The sequence below is a fragment of the Cornus florida genome, unplaced genomic scaffold, assembly GCF_030987335.1.
Source record: "Cornus florida cultivar Cherokee Brave unplaced genomic scaffold, ASM3098733v1 CherokeeBrave_3.0.0_Hap2_Chr11, whole genome shotgun sequence".
Lineage (NCBI taxonomy): Eukaryota > Viridiplantae > Streptophyta > Magnoliopsida > Cornales > Cornaceae > Cornus > Cornus florida.
The window spans coordinates 132,052,738-132,076,978 of NW_026775581.1; the positions used below are offsets into that span (position 1 = coordinate 132,052,738).

A 24,241-nucleotide genomic window follows, 5' to 3' on the forward strand; every position below is an offset into this window, starting at 1 on the left:
ATGTTGACACCATTCAATCATTTGTTGCGACTTGAGAGGCTTCAGGCTTGTGATGATATATAATCATTAATATTACAAAAAATCTTTTATTGAGTGAAACGGTATATGCTCCCTCGATCATTTGCCTTGGATTTTATATTTTTCTTTTAATTTTTTTTTTAGGTAATTGGGTATATGAAGCTTTGTAAGGGTACACAAAGTCTGATTTAGTACGGTTTTTGACGGAATCAGAACCGAAACAGTTATGTTATTGACAGAACCTAATTGAAATCGTTCATAAAAACTAGAACTGGAACTAGAACCGTTGGGACATGGAACCGGAACTTAACCGAACCGAACCGGTTACGGTCCCCCCTCATTTTTTTTTAGCAATTCCTTGACTAAAGGCAATTAACTCGGGCTACATGTATTGCCAAACAAACATCTAATAGACATGTACATATATTTTCGATAAATGTAGGCATATATATGTATTTTCGGTAAATATAGGCTCTATATAATTATTAGTACGGTTCCTCTTCTTATAGGTTCCAAATTTTTGGAACCGGAACTGAAGCACTGAACAAATTGCTTCCTCTGCGCGGGTCGAGTAAAACTAGGTCTTTCACCTACGAGTGCCTTCCCAAGAAACTGTTTGAGTCTAACTTTAAACTTGTTGCTTTATGAAATAACAACTCCAAGTAAACTTTCCACTCGAGCCAATCCTTGGGATTAATATTTCATTTTATTACCATTAAATGAAAAAATAAAAGTGGCATGGTTTATATCAAAAGATACGATACACTAAAAAAATCACAGGCGGCTTGGAATCAGAAAAATAGTTGTTTCAGTTTAATTTTTTGCCAATGCATTTTGTCTCTTCTGTTGGACTTTGCTCTTCAGACAATTTTAAGATTTGACACCCCTTAGATAATTTGTAAGTAGTTGTTATGATTCTCTTGGTAATTTCCGCTCATTGACAACATTGAGGTTTGATGTCGATTTGAAAATAATTGCTAAAGAATTCATGGCTTGACTGATAACCATAAGCAAGCATGACTGTGGGTAAACTAGTATAAATAGTCACTGTCATTTCACTGAGTTGCATAGATATATAGATATAGATATGGCTTATACATCATCTGAAATGTCTCCTATGAATGGTGGAGATGGCCTTTATAGTAACAACAAGAATTCCACTTATCAGGTAGACGTCTACACAGATGCAATGTTTGTAGGACTGATTTAATCATGTCCACTCTTTTATTCTTTAGGGCAGACATGCATTGTATTATCATGATTCAATGTTCTGATTTTTGTCTTTTATCCTATATGAATAGGTGACTACATGAATTCTTTTTCGCATTCTTTTTTTAATCTTATTATACCATGTGTTCTTTGATGTAGTGAATTGAATTTTATGGTCTCGAATGCGACCCGATTTCGACCAAAGATTGGCTTTGTATAGGCCTAAGCCTACTAAAGTCACACGTTTAGGGATAGTACCCCGAGGAGTTTTTTTTTGACCTGGTTTTTTCACTTACTAATCTTGAACCTTATATAAATTCTCATATAGTCTAGCAGGGCGCTTAGGGTTTGGAATGAAATATTATGAGAACATTGATGTAATGTTTATATATATGTATATATAAATAAATGTTAAAGTTAAATAAATATTTATATACCTGTGGGACCCACCTCTTATTATATCAAAGGTAATGACATTACCTTTCTGCAGAGACCAAATCTCTCTCTCTCTCTCGAACAAAAAAAAAATTTCCTTTTTTTCTTTTTCATCTTCTATCTTTAATTACTTCCTCATTTTTTAGAGTTTTTGGGAGCCGTTTGTAGCAAAGCGGAGAGCACGGCAAGATCTTTAAGTGGGTGTAAGCAATTTCAAGTTTTGGTACACTCTAGGAAGTTCGAAATTCTAGGATTCTTGGGCTCAAATTGGGTATTTTCATCAAATTTGAAGTAGGGGTGTTCTAATCTACAACTTCTTGGATTTTTGTGAATTTTTCCCCTTAAATTTGATCCTAAGCATGCTAAATTTTGATTACCTAGCTTGTTGTTGTTGTAGTTATGTGTAATTAAAATGATAATTTTGTTCCATGTGTTATTTGAGTTCATATACATGACTATTTTTATTACGGTAAACGAGCATACTTAGTGTTGATATGTTGTATGTTCTATGATTCATTTTTTTTATTACTTTGAAGAATTGATGCTATGGTTATGGACAAAAAAAAAAAAAATGAATGTTTAGAAATTCCTATTAAATTGTGATGATGATGTAAATGGAATTTGTGAAAGCTTATAGTTAAATTGATAAATTGAAACACACGCATTCATGCATTCATTGGGAAAGAGAAAGGGGGAAAAATATTTTTAGAACAAACGAAATTATTTTGGGAAAAATATTTTCTAAAAGTGTTGCGAAAACCGGACGCCTAGGAGGCGCCTAGTGGTCCGTGATGTTGGTGTAGTTTAGAAGGGAATGTAGTTGAGTTAACTAGGCCGGATGCGACGCCTTAGAGGTGCCTTATGGTCGTGGATAGATAGTTAACCAACTTTCCTTTCGTGATACCTTGGAGGTGCCTTGGGTCGAATTACAGTAACGGTTTAGTTGTTGAAATAGAATTGTTTCGGAAACGGGGAGTGGCATAAGCATGACATTGCACTTCATTTGCACTTCATGGTACATGTGGGAAATTTGTGGTTGGATGTTATTTATACCATGCTTGTTATTGTGATTGAGATTATGTTTTTCTCATGGTATGACCCCGTCCCTTTTTATCTATTCTTTGTGTGGGATTCACGAGGATATAAGAAGTGTGTCTTAGACACTTCCTACTAAGCTTATACTTATCCCATTATTTTTTAACATTTTTTAGGACATGGAAAAGAGGTGGTGGACGACGATCCACCACAGGTTTAGACGAGCTTGAAGAACCATTTTATTTTTGTTATCTTTGTATTAGAACCTTAATATTTTGTAATGTACTCTTAACTATTTTGTGAAATTCTAGTTTAATGGGTACAATGTTGTAAGTTATGGATTTTTAAATTCTAGCTACATTTTATGAACTGTAACTTGATGTAACTAAGATGTGTTTCTGTTTAGATGAAATGGTGAAAGGGGATTTTTGATATGTATGTAATTATATTGGAAATGTGATGTAATACTTGTATTGTGTGTTGGGACAGGACGGGTTATTTTTAAAACCCAGTGAGGCTATTGTATTTTTTTTTTTGGTATTTCAACAGGTTGTAGAGGGATTTTTTCTGCGGAGTCATGCCGAAATTTTATATATTTTATTATTATTATTTTGGTATCTTTCCGTGTCGTTACAACTGAAAATTGCAAGAGATAACGTTATTTTTCATGTAGTGAAATCTTTCGTTAGATTTTTACCGTGAACGTAAGTTTAGACTTAAAAACGACCTAAATTTTCACCGATTTGACTAGTTTACACCGATATTCGCCCGAATCCCTTACACCGCGACTATGAACCATAGTTCTTTATGTGCGACTTGTTTACTTTTTTATCGTGATTTTTGTTAACATCTTCTCTTAAATTTAAGTTTTTAGGTTTGGTCGGCCTCTTTTGTCGCTTAGCTTCTAAACAATCTAACTCTTCATCTTTTAACAGGATGTACGTTCAATATGGTCATACCATATAAGTTTGTTTGTTTGTTTTATTTTATTTTTTAATGGATACTATACCTATCGTTCACTCACAAGTTCATTATTTATTTGATCAGTGATTCATATCATGCAATGTAAGCATCTTTATCATTATATTATCATAATTGCCATCATTTACTTAAACGGAAACCAAAACTTACAACTAAAATTTCATTTTGCAGCTACAGGTAATGGACAGTGCCAAGGACTTGATCAGTGAGGCCATTGCTGAAATATTTGATGTAAACCAGTTCATTAGTTCTTCAAACTCGTTCTATATTGCAGACTTGGGATGTTCTGTTGGACCCAACACATTCATCGCGGTGAAAACATTGTAGAATCCATAAAACTCCAGTGCCAGTCTCATGGTCTTACTTCAGAAGCTGTGGAATTTCAAGTCTTCTTCAATGACCTTGCTTCCAATGATTTCAACATGCTTTTCAACTCTCTGCAGTCTCATGATGGGCAATACTTTGCAGCCGGTGTACCAGGTTCTTTTCACGGCCGCTTATTCCCCAAGGCGTCTCTTTATTTCGTCAACGCCTCTTATGCAGTTCAATGGCTCTCAAGGATTCCAATGGAGGTGGTTGACGAAAAGTCGCCTGCATGGAATAAGGGGAGGATCCATTATACAAATGCTCCTGATGAAGTTGTTGAGGCTTACTCAGCTCAATTTGCTAAGGACGTCGAGTCCTTTTTAAATGCCAGGACACGAGCTTGTCCATGGAGGTCTCATGGCAGTTCTCATCCCATGTATCCCAGTTGGGATCCTTCCTTCCCAAAGCCCTCTCACCGCAGTCATCGATCTTTTAGGAGCCACTGTCCTTGACATGGTCCAGATGGTAAGGCTTCTTCCAGTTGTTCAATTTTTTTCCCTTCCAATCAATAATATCTAGTGCTGCTAATGAGCCGAGTTAACGAGTTGACACATGAACAGCTTGAGCTCGTCTCGTTTAGGGGTGGTTCTTTTATTGCCCAGCTCAAGCTCAATTTCTGAGCTTAGCTTGTTTAAGCTCGTGAACATGAGCTCGTATAGACTCATGAACACATTCATAAACATAGTCTTGTATAGGTTCATGAACGTAAGCTCATGAACATGTTTATGAACATAGACGTGTAAGTTTATGAACAAATCAAAACGATATTGAACAAGAGCTCAAATTGAGCCCGGACAACTTTTGTTATTTAAATGAGCTGAGCCCGAGATTTTAAAAATAATCCCTATCTGAGCTTGACCTGAGTCCACAAACAAACGAGCCTAGCTCCAACACACTCTAGCTCGGCTTGGCTCTCTTCATTTGCAACCCTAGTAATATCCCTTCTATGTTGAAACTGATTAATAATCACCTGGTAACACACACAAGTTATTGCTGTATTTGTGACTTGACCTGAAGCTGCTTATCCTAATTCAAGGGATTGGTAAGTGAAGATAAATTGGAGAAGCTGATAGAGGGAAATGGGAGTTTCAGAATTGTGAAAATGGAACCATTAATACGCGCCCCTGCAACGAATAACACAGCTCCTGATGTCAACATGTTTGTGCTTCACATGAGAGCTGCGTGGGAAGGGATAATCAAGGAGCACTTTGGAAGTGAGATCATTGACGAGCTCTTCGACAGGTTCGCGAACAAGGTCTCAGAGTCGTACTCCCTTTATTCGTCCAGCTACAAGAAAATCGTGGAACTATTTGTTCTTCTCCAGCGCAAAGCGTTTTGATTTTATGATCTCTTGTTTTAGAATCAACAATTTTCCTAAATTTACTTGTTATCCTTCAAATGCATAATAAAATTGTTGTCCTTCAATAACCTGTAATATATGGGCATCACAATTCTCCTGGTAAAATATTTCAACTGGTTTGTTAGTAAAGTTGTTCTATTCTGTATATTGATCCATCCTATAGGATTGATTCATTACAAACATACTGAAATTATTGCTCAAATTAGAGTTTCACAATTATTCCAGATGCTACAGAGAATTAATTAATTAGAGTTCATTCAAGTAAAACTAGGCAATATGGGCAATATTGTACTCATTTAACATTCAAACCAAATAATAAGGCATTAAGATCCTATGGTAATGAAGTTGTTCCATTCTGTATCATGTTGCTGTTAAAAGCACACTTCGAAAAAAAAAAAAAAAAAAGGCTTCTTTCGGATGTCTAAATGGCCTATAGATTTAAGCATCTGTGAGCATTTTCTCTCTTTCTTTCAGGGGAACCAAACAGGGAGTTGACTGAGTTCTTTACCCCACCTCCACCCACCACCCAACCCTTTTCCTTCTGGTGGGTGAGGATGGGGGAAGTGTTGTTTTTAGTTAAAATCTTTTCCCCTAGAATTTGGTCACACAATCATATAGCATAAAAAAAGAGGATCAACCATGTGTAACATATATTTCTCAGAGGAAGGGACAATTGGCTATGATTATAATAACATCACAAAAGTGTAGAAAGCAGAGTAGGCCTCTAGGGCATTAGAAATCTGGTCCAAAAAAAAAAAAAAAACTTTAGTTAAACCTGCACCAGAATATCATATTCTACATATAATGCTGTACAATAGTATAGTTTGTAAGTGCCATTGACAGTAAGTGGAGAACTGCATTTAGCATCTACAAATTAACACTCAAGGACCACAATCTTTAGCATCCAATTCCACTTCCAAGATTCTAATTACATGGTTCTAAGCAAAAAGTGACTCCACACTTGAGGACCACAATTCTACTAAGATGCTAAAATCAAATTAGGTCATTGAATTACTCAAAAAAGTAACTCCACTCTTAAGGACCACAGTTCTGCCATGTATTGATTAATTAATTACAGTGCCTTCCACTTTAAAGGTGTTGCACAATTTTATTTTAGAAAGATTAGGTGAAGAAAGAAAAATACTCAAGGCTTGAGCCTCGATTGTTGTGTTATTACTGGTTGGAAGAAAGGAGACAGATTGGCTTCATTTGATAATTGCATGAGTAGTCCATGCACTGCCTACACTTACTAGCCACCATAACCCTAGAGTCTATATATCACCTCGTACCAAGACTTGCTGCCTATAAAGGACACAGTGCCTGCACCGAGAGTCCACACACACACACACTGCAAGCACTCACAGTCACAAAGAGAGACAGAGATGGCTGATGTGCAGACCAAGAACATGGCTGAATCATATCCCGTGAATGGTGGAAATGGCCCCAACAGCTATGCTCAGAATTCCTGCTATCAGGTTTGTTCTTTGTTACTACATATTAGGTATTCATTAGCTAAAATAAATTATACTCTTTTGGCGTAACGATAAGGTTGCTCTAATATGATCTGGAAGCCATGGACTTGAAATAGGAAACGGCTAAGGAGGTAAGGCTTAGAGGCACTCTGCTAGCCCTTCTTGTTTTTTTATTTTTTTATTTTATTTATTTATTAGAACTTGGGAGTTATTTTGATGTACTTGGGTGATGATGATGAGATTAAACCCTTTCTCTTTGGCAGAAAGAAGTGGTGGATGGTGCAAAGGGTATGATCACTAAAGCCATAGCAGAGAAGTTTGACATTGGAAACCCTCTTCTTGATTGTCCCAACCTTATTCGTATAGCTGATTTTGGCTGTTCCACAGGACCTAACACATTCATTTCAGTGCAAAACATCATAGAAGCTATAGAGCTCAAACACAAATCCACCCAACAAAATTCTAAAACCCTAGAATTCCATGTGTTCTTCAATGATCTCACCAGCAACGATTTCAACACACTGTTCATGTCCCTCCCTCCCTCGCGAGAATACTTTGCAGCTGGAGTGCCTGGTTCTTTCCATGGACGCGTATTTCCCAAGGCCACACTCCACATTGCACACTCCTCCAATTCACTGCACTGGCTTTCTAAGATTCCAGAAGAAGTGCTGGACAGAAACTCTCTTGCATGGAGTGGAAAGAAAGTTCACTACACCGGCAATGAGAAAGTACTCGAGGCATATTCAGCTCAGTTCAAAAATGACATGAAGACCTTCTTAAGTGCTAGAGCATTAGAGATTGTGAGTGGGGGGGTCATTCTATTTTTCGTAGGCGGTTGTGAGGACGGATTCCTTGCTTCTCAGACTTGCTCCAGTATGCAATTCGGCCTGCTTGCATCTTGCCTCGTGGAGATGGCTGAGTTGGTAAGGTTTAAAGAATGGCAAATTAATGTTCTGCTATATATTTGATGAAAAAAAAAAAATCAATTCAACACATGAAGATAATATAAGCCTTTAGGTATGAATCTTAGTCTCTTCATGGTGCCTTTATATATATATATATCTATATATATATATATTTGTGGGTGACTGTAGCATTCATCATGATATGGCTAGCTCAACCCTAGCATATGAAAGTCCATCACCACATGACAAAACAAAACAAGGGTGTGGATCCTATTGAATGAGTACATATATACCTTGGTTTGACCTTTGATTTTTTATTGAGTTCCAAAATTTTGATTTAGCTGATGTCAAATATGACGTTCGTCCTGCTCTATTTTCTAAAAATACATTAATGGAGACATTGATCAATAGCCTAACATGCTCTGAATCAACCAATTTTTATTCAAATTAATATGTGTACATTGCAGCATTTATAAACTAGTTTTGTGCTCTAATTTAAAATCATATATATTCTGTAATCAATTGTATATTAGACGTTAAAAGAAATGTCTTATAAATTTATAATCTATGATTAAATTTGTAAAATGATCTTTTAAAAGGACAGGCACTGTGAAACCATAGAATAATTGATCTCATTACTATTATATGTAAAATTTATTACCCTAATTAACATATAGTATGATGATTAATTTCTGTTTTATTGCAGGGAATGATCAGTGAGGAAAAAGTGGAGTCCTTCAACGTTCCCATATACCTTACATCACCAAAGGAGTTGAAAGAAGTGATAGAGACAAATGCAGAATTCAGCATTGAAAGAATGGAAAATTTTGTTCCCTACAAGAATCCAGAAATGCCCGACTGTCAAATGTTGTCGACGCATCTTAGAGTTGTCATAGAGGGACTCATTTCGGAACACTTTGGCACTGAGATTGTTGAGGGGTTGTTTGAACGCTATACCAAGAAAATGGAAGAGAATTACTTTGTCTTTGACATGAAATACCGCCAAGAGTTTGTCATTTTCGTCTGTCTGAAGCGAAAGTAACAGATTGAAAGACCAAATAGCTAGTGCTGTCCATGCATTTTGATCCAAAATAAAGAGTTATTGATTGTGTGTGTTTGAACTTTTGATCAATGCTTCTCTATTTTAAACTTCATTCTTGAACCCCCCAAAAAAAAAAAAAAATTTATTTAATTGAACAAAACTAGATGAAGATACCTTGAGAACTGAATTAAAACCTTACCCAGATAAGAAAAAATAAAATAAAAAATCTTTTTGACCTGAATAATTTTGTGGTACAAATTTAAATAAGCCATATCTTAAATTTATAAAGTTAATGAAAGGTGAAATCTTGACCGCGTGAGGTAGCATAGATTTTTTTGGTAGGTTACATTTTTAGGGGATTTTGACTTTGTTATGATTAGCCACTGCATGGTCGTGGAATATATATTAGGTCTTTGTTGGCAAATGACATGTTGAAGACAAAATTTTCATAAATTTTAATGCCATGACATTGATGAATCAAGTATGCAAGTTGAGCTCTTATTAGTATATGTACATTTATTGTACTCTCTTAATTCGATTTGACTATTTAAAAGTTTGGTAATTAATCATCATAATGCGGAGTCGAGCTATCATCATCACCATTATTGTAATTAAGCATATAACTCTCTCAATCTATATTAGATTTAAGGGGTTTGGTAGCTAATAATGTTTGTAATTAATAATTTAGGAAAAAAAATTGTTTGTAATTAATAATAAGGCATCTAATTAAGTTCTCAAATATTCAAACTAGTGTTTGTTGCTATGTCCATTTCGATCAGTAAGGGGAAAGGTAAATCTTTTGATGGAAAAAATGTAGCCGAGATTATGGTGAAAATTTCTAAAGAACGAAAGGTTCAAACCCCTAACCTCTTTTTGAAATATAGGAGTCTTGTACCGCTAGGCCACATGCCTATTGGTAGTTATTGACTCTTATATTAGTATATGTGTAAACATCTTCTAGCTCTAACAGTTGTTTTGAAAAAAATCATAAGTAGAGACAATATTTAACCCAATGTGAATGAGTAGTGAGGTGGCGTGCACAAGCCATATAATTCAAGTCACCCTATATAAGGTTAACAAGAGTCATAGTCGTATTTGATTTTTGGTATTGTCAGTTGAAAATGTTTGGTCCATTAATTTCATTCATAAATCTAGGGAAGCTTGCACTACATATTTCAATATTTTCACTATAATCTTAAATGAAATGATCATTCTAACCTTATCTTTACAAGTAAATAATTATTATTTTTTAAATGACACAACTACCCTTTCATATTTTCTCTCTTTATCTCTAATTTTTAATATTTTAAGTATCTTTTAGCAACACAAAAATAAAATAAAATTTGAATAATTATTTTTTAAGGGACCAAAAAAACATAATTTTTTTTATGTTAAAAAAATTGCCTTTTTTGGCCGGATAAAAAAATAAAAAGTAACCATTTAAAAAATTATCTCTTTTGACATGAAAAAAAAAAAAAAAAAAAAAAAAAACACCCAAAAACTATATTTATTAAATAAATTATCTCTCTTGTCTAAATCCCAAAAAAATAATAATAATAAAAAGTATAAAAGGAAGATGATTAATGAATTGTGCATTAATGAATTTAAGGACTTTATTCTCATTCTCTTTAGGGCGAATTGTAAGAAACCCCCCTCGACGTTGATTTGTTAGCAAAAAAACCCCTCTTATGAATTGTTTTAGCAAAAAACCTCCCTAACTATCATGAGGAGGGTATTTTAACTACTGTCTGTTTAAAGGGTTATGTGTTTGGACAAAAATACCCCTTAAACAGTTACCCTCTTTGTCAACAGTTTTTTTTTTTTTTTTTTTTTTTTTTTTCTCTCTCTAACCTCTCAATATCCTCTATCTCACCATCGCTGCCACAACCCACCTCCGCCATTGCCACCACAATACAGTAAGAAACAAGAATTCTTATCATTTTACTTTTGGTCATTATATTTATTCTTCTCTGGAAATCCCAATATGAAATAAACTATAAGATTCGTAGTTTTCTTTTTTTTTTTCATTCTTTCAGTTTCTCCGCACAAACAAAGCTGTTTCAAATTTTTTTTTTTTTTAATCAATATTTAGAGTTATATAACTTATATATGTAAGTATTTTTGTGCATCATGGAGGCGATTTCAAGCTACCTAGCGGCTAAATTGCTTCCACCCATCCCTCAGAGAAAGAATTCATTTCTTGCTTGAGAAATGATTTGATCCTATGCAATGCAATTAATGTTGAAAAGGAAAGATTTGGTAGTAATACTACCAAATATTATTAGCTGTAAATATAATATTTGGAGAATATTTTCTGTAAATAGAATATTAGTCAAATGCTGTAAAATAGGAAATTATTAAATAGGCCAGCTAGGTATGTACATGTATTCTCTTCTATAAAGAGAACCTGTGTAAACTCGTGAATTGTGTGCTAATACAGAGAAAAATGTTTTTCTATTTTTCTTTCCTTTATAGTTTATATGGTATCAGAGCCACCCTAAGGAAAAAAAAAACCCTAATTTTCTTTTCTGTACAATTTCTTCACTAATCAGCCATGTTTAACGGTTCCTCCATGTCATCCTTGCCTATCACAACCCAGTCAACAAATCCGACAACCCAAGCCCCCAGTACCAATTCTCACTTAGCTCAGATCACCAATATTCGCCTTAATGGTGACAATTATTTACGGTGGTCCCAGTCCGTTCGGATGTACATCAGAGGGCGGGGAAAGATCGGGTACCTGACGGAAGACAAGAAGGCACCAGCATTGGAGGACCCAACGTACGTGACCTGGGATGCAGAAAATTCAATGGTGATGACTTGGCTTGTGAACTCCATGGACGAGGATATTAGCTCCAACTATATGTGCTACTCCACGGCTAAGGAGCTCTGCGACAACGTGAATCATGTGTACTCTGATTTGGGAAATCAGTCTCAGATCTACGAATTGACTCTAAAACTTGGTGCGATTTGGCAGAGAGAAGACTCGATCACCAAGTATTTCAATTCATTAAAGCGCATTTGGCAGGACATGGATTTATTCAATGATTATGAATGGAAATCCACTGAAGATGCCAATCACTACAAACGGACCGTAGAGGCTCATCGTATTTACAAATTTCTTGTTGGGCTCAACGTGGAATTTGATGAAGTACGAGGACGAATCATTGGCAGGACTCCACTTCCTCCGATTGGTGAAGTGTTTGCTGAGGTTCGAAGAGAAGAGAGCCGCAGATATGTAATGTTGGGGAAGAAGATTACCAATGGACCTGTTGAAAGTTCTGCCCTTATTGTTGTCGAGACTGCTGCTAATAAAGCAGTTAATTTTCAACGAAAACCTGAAGAAAAGCCACTGGTTTGGTGCGACTTCTGCAACAAACCACGCCATACTCGAGAGAACTGCTGGAAAATCCACTGAAAACCAGCGAATTGGAAGAGTAGCAAGTCTAGTGACAGAAATAGGCGTGCGGTTCCTACTGCCAATGAAGCTGAGACAAGTCCCTTAAGCAAGGAGCAGATGGATCACCTTCTAAAGTTGCTGAAATTTAATTCCTCATCTGGTATTCCTAATGTTTCTCTTGCACAAACAGGTAGTGCACTTAATGCCCTTTCTTGTTGTTTAAATTATACTCCATGGATCATCGATTCTGGAGCTTCTGATCATATGACCAGCCTTTCCAATCTTTTTAGCACTTACTCACCATGTTTAGGTCTTGAAAAAATTAGAATTGTAGATGGTAGTTTATCACCTATTGCAGGAAAAGGTTTGATAAAATTATCCGAGAATATAAATCTTAAAAATGTTCTCCATGTCCCTAAACTAGCCTATAACCTTTTGTCTGTGAGTAAACTAACCAAAGAATCTAATTGTCGTTTAATTTTCTGTAATTCTTACTGTGAATTTCAGGACTGGAGCTCGGGGAAGAAGATTGGCAGTGCTAAGATAATAGATGGACTTTACTACTTTGATGGGGACTTCTCCAGTAATAAAAAGGCTCAGAGCCTTAGTAGTGTTAGTTCTAACTCTGTTTATGAACAAATAATGTTTTGGCATTTAAGACTAGGACATCCTAGCTTTTCATATCTTAAACATTTGTTTCCTACTTTATTTAAAGGTTTGGATTGTTCATCGTTCTATTATGAAAGTTGTTGCTTATCTAAGAGTCATCGTACTACATATTTGCCAAAACCTTATACTTCTTCAAAACCATTTTATTTAATACATAGTGATGTTTGAGGACCTTCAAGAGTCACGAATATCTCTAGGAAAAAATGGTTTGTTACTTTTATAGATGATCATACCGGTTTATATTGGGTTTATTTGATAAATGAAAAGTTTGAGGCTGGAAAAATTTTTAAAGATTTTTATACAATGGTTGAAACTCAGTTTCAAGCAAAAATTAGCATTTTTCACACCGATAATGGAACCGAGTATTTTAATGAAATTTTGGGGAGTTTTTTGAAAGAAAAGGGTATTCATCATCGGTCTACGTGTGTGGATACCCTTCAACAAATGGAATTGCTGAAAGAAAAAATAAACATTTACTTGAAGTGGCTCGTGCTATAATGTTTTCAATAAATGTTCCAAACTATCTTTGGGGGGAAGCTGTTTTAATAGTATCGTATTTGATTAATAGAATGTCTTCACGTGTTTTAAAATATAGCACGCCATTAGAATGTTTCAAAAGAACTTTTCCATTATCAAGGATATACTCCGATTTACCTCTAAAGGTTTTTGGCTGCATAGCTTTTGTTCATATACCTAATAATACTCAGTCCAAACTTGATCCTTGAGCTGAAAAATGTGTTTTCATAGGGTATATTTCTAATCAAAAGGGATATAAGTGTTATAATCCCCAAACAAGAAAATTTTATGTAAGTATGGATGTCTCTTTCTTTGAAAATAAATCATACTTTCCCAAAAATTCTCTTCAGGGGGAGAATGAGGTGATGAAAGAAATTTTTCGGGATTTATCTCCTACTCCTTTACCAAATGTGATTTTGACTCCTTCACCTCATCCTACTGTTATTCTCGAAATTCAAAGTCAAGAACAATGTGATAAAACCAATGAAAACAATGAAGAGAATTCTAGTCATATATTGCCAAACATTATTGTATCTGAAACAGGGAAAGAATCACTACAACCGGGCACAAAAGTTCCCAATACTGAGCCTCTGGTTTATACTCGGAGAATACTTCATCAAAAGAGTCAAATTCAGCCTATTCCTCTTGGAATTGATCAATCTCAATCTCCGGGAACTGGACTTCCAGATATCATAGGTAATTTTAATCCTAACTCATCTTCGGTTCCTATTGCTTCTCCTATTCAAGAACCATCAGACCTTGATATTCCTATAGCTGTTAGGAAAGGTATTTGAATTAAATATCCAAATTCAAAATATCCCATTGCCAAATACCTTTCTTATGAAAAACTCTCTCATACTCATAGGGCTTTTGCCTAAAAAAACTCACACTTGTTTGTCCCGAGAAACATTCAGGAAGCTCTTGATGATTCGAATTAGAAGTTAGCAGTGATGGAAGAGATGAATGCTTTTAGAAGAAGTGGTACTTGGGAGATAGTTGATTTACCTAAGGAGAAAAGAATAGTAGGCTGCAAGTGAGTCTTTACGGTGAAATGTAAAGTTGATGGTAGTATAGAGAGGTACAAGGCAAGACTATTAGCAAAAGGGTTCACCCAGATCTCTAGAATTGATTATCAAGAAACTTTTGCTCCTGTAGCCAAGATAAACTCAATCAGAATTTTGTTATCTTTGGCTGTGAATTTTAGCTGGCCATTACACCAATTAGATGTAAAAAATGCCTTTTTAAATGGAGATCTTGAAGAGGAGGTTTTTATGAATCTACCACCTGGGTTTGAGGGAAAATTGGGACCTAATAAAGTCTATAGACTGAAAAAATCTTTATATGGTCTCAAACAGTCCCCTAGAGCTTGGTTTGAGAGATTTGGGAGAGCTGTTAAGAATTGTGGCTACTGTTAGAGCCAAGCTGACCATACCATGTTCTACAAACACAGTAGAGAAGGTAAGGTTGCAGTGTTAATTGTCTATGTGGATGATATAGTCTTGACAGGTAATGACAATGAAGAATTGGAGAGACTGAAAAAGAGACTTGCAGCTGACTTTGAGATCAAGGATTTGGGTGCATTAAAATACTTTCTTGGAATGGAGTTTGCTAGATCCAAAGAAGGTATATTTGTGAATCAACGTAAATATGTTCTTGATTTACTTAGTGAGACAGGTCTGCTAGGATGTAAACCAGCCGAGACACCCATTGAGTCCAACCTTAAGCTGCAGCATTCTAAAGATGAAGAAGTTCTAAATAGAGAGCAGTATCAAAGACTTGTTGGAAGACTGATTTACTTGTCACATACACGTCTAGATATAGCTTTTGCAGTCAGCATGGTTAGCCAGTTCATGACCTTTGTTGGAGGTAACCTTGTCACCTGGCGGAGTAAAAAACAGAATGTAGTAGCGAGAAACAGCGCAGAGGCCGAGTTTAGATCAGTTGCTCATGGAATTTGTGATGTGTTATGGATTAAGAGACTATTGGATAAATTAAAGGTCTCTAATCCATTGCTTATGAAATTGTATTGTGACAATAAAGTTGCTATTTCGATCGCTCACAATCCAGTGCTTCATGACAGAACAAAGCACGTGGAGGTAGACAAACATTTCATCAAGGAAAAGCTCGAAAATGGATTAATCTGTATGCCATACATTCCTACTACCGAGCAAGTTGCAAATGTGCTTACAAAGAGACTTCCTACAAGGCAGTTCGACCGACTAATTGGTAAGCTGGCTATGGAGGATATCTTCAAACCAACTTGAGGGGGAGTGTTGAAAAGGAAAGATTTGGTAATAATACTATCAAATATTATTAGCTGTAAATATAATATTTGGAGAATATTTTCTGTAAATAAAATATTGGTCAAATGCTGTAAAATAGGAAATTATTAAATAGACCAGCTAGGTATGTACGTGTATTCTCTCCTATAAAGAGAACTTGTGTGATACCCCCGGATTTCCGGATGCGGGTTGGCCAGGCCTACGCCCGATTACCCGAGGATATCAAACCAATTAGCAATAATCGAATACAGAATATAATTAAAACAAATGAAGTAAATAAAATTTGCTGAAAAGAAACTAGAATGATAATAAAAAAAAACCCCAGAATAAAATTTTATTAACAGATAAACTATTCTGTTACAACTGATCCTCCACGAATACAAATCATTCTCCAAAGTATACAACTCGGGAATCCATCTAGTGGACCCCTAAAATATCCCACTGTACTCAGTTGACTGAAAAAAAACCCAGAGCCTAAAACATGAAACAAAGTCCTACAGCATCGGTGGAGTGAATTACTGTATCTGCTCAACATGATCCAGCTCTAAAACTGGAACTAACGAACACCTGTAAAAATAAGAGTGGGTCAGGCCCACATGCAAATTGTAATACCCCTAATTTTCAAAAGGATAGTCTCGGTATTTTGTTTAATTGTTTTCTGTTCATTAATTGTTTTTGGTTCATTAATCGTTTTGAATTATGTTTTAATATGTTTTAATTGACTTTTTACTTATTTGATTTATTTGACTTATTTGTGTTTTTTGAATTAATTAGTTGGTTTATTTGTTTTCTTTGGTTTAATTAATTATTTGAATTATTTACATTAATTGTGATAATTGTGATTATTTATTTTCTGTAAATTGTATGTTATTTTCTATTTTACATTAACTTGGAATTTTATTGGTTCTTTAATTGAATTAGTAATTACATGTTTTAATTTATGACTAGGTATAAAAAGTGTGGTTAGGGTTTTAGTTCTGGTTAGGTTTAATTTAATGCGCCGACAGGGTTTATAAACTAGGTTGTGTTTATGGGCCGCGTTTCAGACTTTAGATGTAATTGGACTTAGGGTTTTGGTTGCCTATAAATATATAAGAGAAGTCTGCTTGGGGAAAAAAATAATAAAACCAAAACACGTCTGTTGAATTAGAAACGAGGAACAGAGGAAGTTGTAAGAGGAATCGCCGGAGATCGTAAAAGACAACGTAGAGATTTTTAACAAAAATCTCAAAAGGCAAGTTCTAACCTTACTCTCTCCCTTATACTCGTGTTCTTTGCATACTCAATAGTTCCAGGATGAATTACATGTTTAAAAAAAATAAAAACGTTAGCTGTTTCATGTTCAGAGTTTCACTGAAACGGACTTTGTTTTAAAATTGTAAACTGTTTAAACTTTGAACTTTCTTGTTTAATTCTTGGTTTAATCCATATTAGTAGCATAATAAAGACTGAATTAAGGGTTGGAATCTTCTGGGATTAAGCTAAACTCTCTGAAAACCTATACTGTGAAGTATCGGAGGCGTAAACGGCGACCGGAGAGGAGAACACAAAGAAGAGGAGGGAGAGAGCCGGCTCCTATTGGATTGGAGCCGGCTCTCCTTGGACTGGAGGCGGCTCCAATGGTCTAGGAGCAGGCTCCAGGGCCATTGGAGGCCGCTCCAATATTCTGGAGCCGGCTCCAGGTTGTTTGTTCGTGGGTTTTTGGTTCTGTTGGTTGTTTTTCCACTTTTCAGTGATTAGGCTTCCTAGTGATTGTTTTAATGTGTTTTAGTGGAGAATGAATACTGTGATGGGTGGTTTAGGAGTGGTCTAGGGTAAACATAAATATGCAAAGACCAGATTAACATAGAATTGGACACAAAGCATTAATCATTAGGATTACATGGAGTTAATTACGAATGTCTTGTAGACTGTGTGGATTTGGAGTTTCTAATTTCTTAATTATATTAGAAATTTTCGTTGAGAGCTTGTCCACTTGAATTATATGTTCATGAAAATAGAAATTATGCTAAAAATTTATATTTCACTGAAAATTAGTTGATGATTAAATTTAACGGTTAGTGCGTCAAGTTGTTGGACAGGAAACTATAAGTATAATAGATTACTTATATTTATTTTGCATGTTATAGATTTGAGTGGGAAAATATCTATTTAGGCTCTGTTAATTCTATGGAAACTAGGAATAGGTCATAATTACAAATAAAGCCCTGTATGATCAAATTATGGATTCTGAATTGGCTTACTTAAGCATGTTGGTTAATCTGTTCTAACATGTTTAGTTTGGAACTGTTGGTATTGACATTTATATGGTCATTATTTTATCAACTGTGAATGTAAATAAGCATGTTGATTATCTATTTCAATATGCATAGTAATGAGTAGTTGACATTGATATTTATATTTTCAATGTGAATCAATTATTGTTATTTTTAAGAATGGTTGCTAATGCATTCTATTATGTTTAGTATAGAATTGTTGATATTGTTGTTATTATTATCGATGCTTTATCAACTATTGGACGGATTGGATTGTATGTACCGGTATGGGACGGTGACATACTAGGTTTGGATTAGCTCAAATTGCTAAGTCCTACCTATTTTGGAGTAAGGGCACGGGTTATAAAATACAATCCTCCTTATATATATAAGTCGGTACGGTTGAATACGCCGAGTGACTTACTGGATTTCTTGTGGATGGATAGAAACGGAGTTTAGATATATTTTTATGTTACCGTATCATGAGCTTGAGTCTCAGTGTCGACGGTTATGGTGCGTATATGCAGTTTGATGTGTAGCTGACTGTGAAGGTTGAGGTATACCCTGTTTAGGTTTAGGTACTCATACCCACTCAGGTGCGTATTGTGTGATGCCTTCTATCCAGGTTGAGACCCCCTTCATGGCCTAGCGAGAGTCCAGTAGTGTGGATATATTTATGTACGGATTATTAGTTATTGTTGAACTATTTAGTATGTACATGCGTATCGAGTCTCTGCTTGGATTGTAGTAGGTTAGAACTTGTTCGTGGGCCTGACCCACTCCTATTTTTCAGGTGTACGTCAGTTCCAGGCTTGAGCTTGTTCGTGTTGAGCAGAGACGATCTTCCCTTCTACCGACGATGTAGGATTTCTTTCCAGATCTTGGATTTGAGTTTTATCTTTCATTTTACTTTCATTTAGTGTGAGATTTTTATTAGGGGTCCACTAGAGATGGATTCCCGAGTTGTTCAAATTATGGATATTTGGTTTATCAAATTTATGTATTTAATTATTTAAGGATTATCTTTTAGTGTCTTTTCAGCTTTAAACTTTCATTTCTTAATTCATTTTGTATTCCGTGTTCGTTATAAAATATTAATTGTTTGATATTCCCTCGGGTTTGGGCCTGGGCCTGATCAACCCGTGTCTCGGATCCGAGGGGTATCACACAAATTCTTCTCTAACTACAATCCAAACAGTGATTCGATACGCAGATACACCCTAGATATCTCAACAATAATTATTTAGTCCGTAATAGATAAATACATATCCACACTACAGGACTCTCACTAGACTATACTGAGGGTCTCAACTTGAATAGAAGGCAACATGCAATACGCACCTGAGTGGGCATGACTACCTAAGCCTAACAGGGTATACCTCAACCAACATAGCTAGCTACGCATCCTACTCCATATACGCTCCCTAACCGTCGACTATGAGACTCAAACTCATGTCATGGTACCATAACAATATATATAAAATCCGTTCACATTCATCCATAAGAAATCCAGTAAGTCGTTCGGCGTATTCAACCGCACCGACTCATATAAATAAGGAGGATTTTATTTAACAACTCGTACCCTTATTCCAAAATAGGTAGGACTGAGTATTTTGAATCAGTCTGTCCCCAGTATGTCACCGTCCCATACCGGTGCATACAATCCACAAAATCCATATAATTGATTGAACAGGTAAAACTGTTCACCAATTAAAATCCATAAGGTAGGAATTAGCGTTTTGAGCTAAACCATACCTAATATGTCACCGTCCCATACCGGTGCATATAATCCTCCATATCCATGTAAATTACAATATATAAATAATAAGCAAGTAATTTACAATCCAAAACCAAATATCCAAATAATTGCAGAATAGTTTATGCAATGCTACAACAATTATAGTTCAAAACCATAATCCAATTAATTGTAGAATAATATATAAGATTCCATAACGAACATCCAAACCATGTAAATTACAACATACAATTAACAGTTTAGCAATTTACAATCCAAAAACCATCCCAAATAATTGCAGAAGACAATTTATAGTTTCAGTAATTTAAATCCAAGTGTTAAACCATGTATTTGCAGGAAACGGTTTAAAGGTTCAACAATTAGCATCCGAAGCATGCGTAGATCACATCTTATGTATCAATGACTCTATCATGCATTAAAATTATCTGTCAATCATATCATAGTCCAATAAAATTGCTAAATTAATTTAGCAAGTTAATTCTCTCCATCCGATAACAGCATGCTAAGTTATATACTAGTATACTGTTTAATCTTTTAGCACAGAGCCACAATATGCTACAAGTCTAATTTTGTTAATTAAAAGACTCCATTATACATCCAAACTTTAATTTAGAATCATATTGTCGCACCTTAAATTGTCAAATTGAAATTAGGCAACTTAACTTCCTTCTAGTAGTTAACCGCGTGCAAGTTGTTAATTAGCGCACTGTTAATTCCATTTATACAAAGAGGGTATTTTATGCAATCTAAGACCTTGATTACATGTTAAATTAATTATTGAAAAGCCCCCTAAAGTTTTAAAACTGTTCAAGAACCCTAAGTGTCCAAATAGTAGCCAAAAAGTCACTGTATGCTTCAAAATGAAAGAGCCTGCTCCAGAAAAATAGAGCAGGCTCCAAATCAGCATAGAGCCGGCTCTACCACCACCTTGGAGCCGGCTCTAAACAGGTGGGAGCCGGCTCTTGGCATTCTAGAGCCGGCTCTCTTTCCTCCTGTGAGCTATCCCTCTGTTTCAGCTTTGTTCTGACCTCTGTTCCAACTCCGGCCAGTTACAACCTTTATGTTTGGTTTTAAAACTAAGTTAAGAGTCTTATTAAAGCCTAAAATCATCCCCAAGATTTGTTTACAACAATTTGAAATCAAACTATAGAGATTAAACAAAGCCATTAAACCAGTATACTTGAAGAACAACTCTTAAACTAATCTAAGAAGTTTCAGTCCAATTCCAACCCCTCTGTTCCTCTTCACCATTGAACCTAAGGATCTTATCTTATCCCAGTAATGTCCCCATGGTTTTGTTTGCAGTAGTTCAAATCAATTACTAAGTCTAAAGTTACAACAGAGATTACATGCTTACAGAAAAACAACTGGAACGAGACATGTAGAAATTGTAACAGTTTTGATTTCAACACAAACAGATTATTAATATAACATATATTAAGCATGTAAATTTCAGTTACTGATTGATTAAACCCTAGAGATTATCTAGGTGCACAGAACACGAGCCAAAGGGAAGGAGAAAGTAGAAGAACTTGCCTGATTTCAGTTATGAAAACCCCAGCATCGTCTCTAAGTTTCCGACAACTATTAACTTCCTTTAAGCCTCCTATGGGTGTGATTTAAACCACCACAACCCTCATTTGATCCTCTCTATTCTTGTCCTTGGTAGCTCTTACGACTGCCTCTGTTCTCTCAACTCCCTCTCTGTTACGTCCTATTTTCACTGTGCCGTGAATAGGGTTCTCCAAAACCCTTAGTGAAACTCATACACATATATATATATAGGCTCTTAGAAAACCCTAATTAAACTAGAGCTAAGGCAGAAATCCTAATTAAATTAGAGTCGGCCCATAAACTTAAGTCACATACACGTTAGATACTTGTATGACGGCTCCAAGAAAACCCTAACTGAAAACATATTTAAAACCTTAGTTAATGGATTTACATATTTAACCTATTAAATTTAACAATTACCAAATAAGTCAATTTTAAAACAAACAGCTTATCAAGTTCAATGTAACAAAAATAATTAATTAAATGACAAAATTAAATGCAATTAAAACAAATAAGACACAAAATACAAATAATCTCAAATAAATCAACTAAAGCAATTAAAAGCAAATAATAACCACAAATAAACAATTATCAAACAAAAATATACTCAAATAATTTATTAAAAATAATTGAAATTTCAATTTTATCCTTTTTAAAACTAGGGGTATTACAACATGTGTAAACTCGTGAATTGTGTGCTAATACAGAGAAAATAGTTTTTCTATTTTTCTTTCCTTTATACTTTATAATTAACAAAATCCAACCAGGATCAGTCCCAAAGGTGTTACTACTGTTAACGGAGGTGGGTTGTGGTGGCATGGGATGGAGGAGGAGATTGAGAGATTAGAGAGTGAAAGTAGAAAAAAAAAAAAAAAAAATTTCTTGACGAAGGGTAACTGTTCAAGGAGTATTTTCGTTCAAAATATAATCCCTTAAGTATACCGTAGTTAAAATATTCCCTTCATGATAGTTGAGGTGGATTTTTTGCTAAAACAATTCAAAAAGGGTTTTTTTGCTAACTGGTGAAAGTCGAGGGGTTTTTTAGCAATTCATCATTTTCTTTAAAAGAAAATGATAAATGTAGTATAACTGGAGAAAAGTGAAGTGCGAATATCGTTTTCCTAAATCTATTATTATTCATTAATTTAGTAAAAATAAGAGTAAGTATTGCATCTTTTTAATTCAACGACTTAAAATTTATGAATTAGTTATTACTTGTGTTAAATAATTTTAAATTATGTTCTAATAATTACATATCTCTATATTTTTTACTCAGTTGATTTTTTTTTCATTTTTTTTTATTTTTTATGTTATCCTTTCATTGAGTCTCATATAATATTATTTGTTTTAATTAACCCACGTCTTGTGCGTTCGGGCTGCATGAAATTGGAATTGATGAAATTAAAGAAAAATTGTTTATAAAATTGAACTAAAATTTTCTCTAATTTTAATTTTAAAATTTCAATTTCATAAAACTGGACACATCTATAAAATATATAAAAATATTAACCGCTAATGTGAGCTTCTGAAGAGCCTACTGGGGTTGAGATTTAGCCAGACTAGGCCCACTGCTAGGGCCTTAGGCCGATCCGTTGATCTACTGGATTTGCCCACAAGGAGTCTTGGGCTGGACCAATGTGAAAGAAACGTAAAAGAGAAAGGTAATAGCTCATTCCATGAATTGGATTTCAAAAGGAATTTCAATTGTTTAGAATTTTGAATTTTATAAGGGGATTTGAAGGGATCTTGGAAAATAGGAGAAAATTTGAAAGAATTTGAAGGAATTTGGTTTATCCAAACTACCCTTCTACAAACCGTTTTAACGGTATCTTATTTTGCAAATCTATCTCGTATCTTACAAATTAGACATTTTTTTTTTTTAAATTTGTTTTTACAAAATTCAATTTATTCCAATGTGTAAATAAAATTCTATTTTAATTACAATTCCATTTCCCAAAAGAATTTGGTTCCACACAAAGCAGCCTTTTAAGTTGATTTGGTAACAACCATTTCAGATGCGATCTACCCAGAAGAAAAAAAATTAAAAATCAGATGTGATTTATAGAAATATATATATATATATATATATATATCTAGTGGAAGAACAAAATTTGTTCTTGAATACCAGATATATATATATATATATATATATATATATATATATATCTGGTATTCAAGAACAAATTTTGTTCTTCCACTAGTCCAGCACAGGCTTCATTTTGGCCGGTTCATATTCTCAAACCAATATTCTTACCAAGATCTGAGGGCATATTAGTAATTACATATTCACTTTTAGTGGTGGCTTGCTGGGACAGGACATAAAAGTATGATTGAACACGTTTGAACACTCTTGAGTCAATATACGCCATAATGGTTTGTTTCATAATTATTGTTGTTAGGATAAATTTAAATATCAATTAATTAAAAATTAAAAATTAAAAATTAAAAATTAATGTTGTAGTAGCATTTTAGAAAGAAATAAAATAGGCATCTATTAATGATTTTATTTGTGATTATTACTTCTATATAAAATGATATATTTTTAATCCATCTTCATCATATTTGTATCCTAATTTTTTTTTTTTTAAAAATTTATCATATTTATTCAGAGGTAGTCCTATTGCCGCAAGTCTCATATAATATTATACTCGCATTTCATATTTATATTCATATTTTGTAAATAAACATTTACTTATACTTTTTCCATCTCAGTGAAGAGGGCTTAATTTATTTTAAAAAATGAGGTTTTAATAAATCTCCACGAGAGACAGTTATGTGTTACTTGGGCTTTCTTTGATTCATAAAAGATTTCAAAACAATTCTTCTGATAAAGTCGGATTTTGAAAAACTATCATGGTTTTAATTTCTAAACTTAATGATTCATTTTAATCAACACTGATATTTATAATTTTTTTTTAAATATATTATTACACTTTTATGGATTTTTTTTTTTTTTTTTAATATAAGAGTTTAAATTGGAATCGGT

At 34.4% G+C, this 24,241-nt stretch overlaps 2 protein-coding genes across 2 annotated transcripts; both read left to right on the plus strand.

Moving 5' to 3' along the window:
* The first annotated feature begins 1,105 nt into the window (after window positions 1-1,105).
* On the plus strand, window positions 1,106-4,496 carry LOC132282157 (loganic acid O-methyltransferase-like). Its single transcript, XM_059783779.1, has 2 exons — window positions 1,106-1,209; window positions 3,953-4,496. The coding sequence occupies exons 1-2, from the start codon at window positions 1,106-1,108 to the stop codon at window positions 4,494-4,496; spliced, it is 648 nt and encodes a 215-aa protein (XP_059639762.1).
* Window positions 4,497-6,489: 1,993 nt separating this feature from the next.
* Window positions 6,490-9,194, plus strand: LOC132286442 (loganic acid O-methyltransferase-like). Its single transcript, XM_059788778.1, has 3 exons — window positions 6,490-6,879; window positions 7,140-7,799; window positions 8,488-9,194. Exons 1-3 carry the CDS (start codon window positions 6,787-6,789, stop codon window positions 8,821-8,823), a joined length of 1,089 nt encoding a protein of 362 aa, XP_059644761.1. The 5' UTR covers window positions 6,490-6,786; the 3' UTR covers window positions 8,824-9,194.
* The last annotated feature ends 15,047 nt before the right edge of the window (window positions 9,195-24,241 follow it).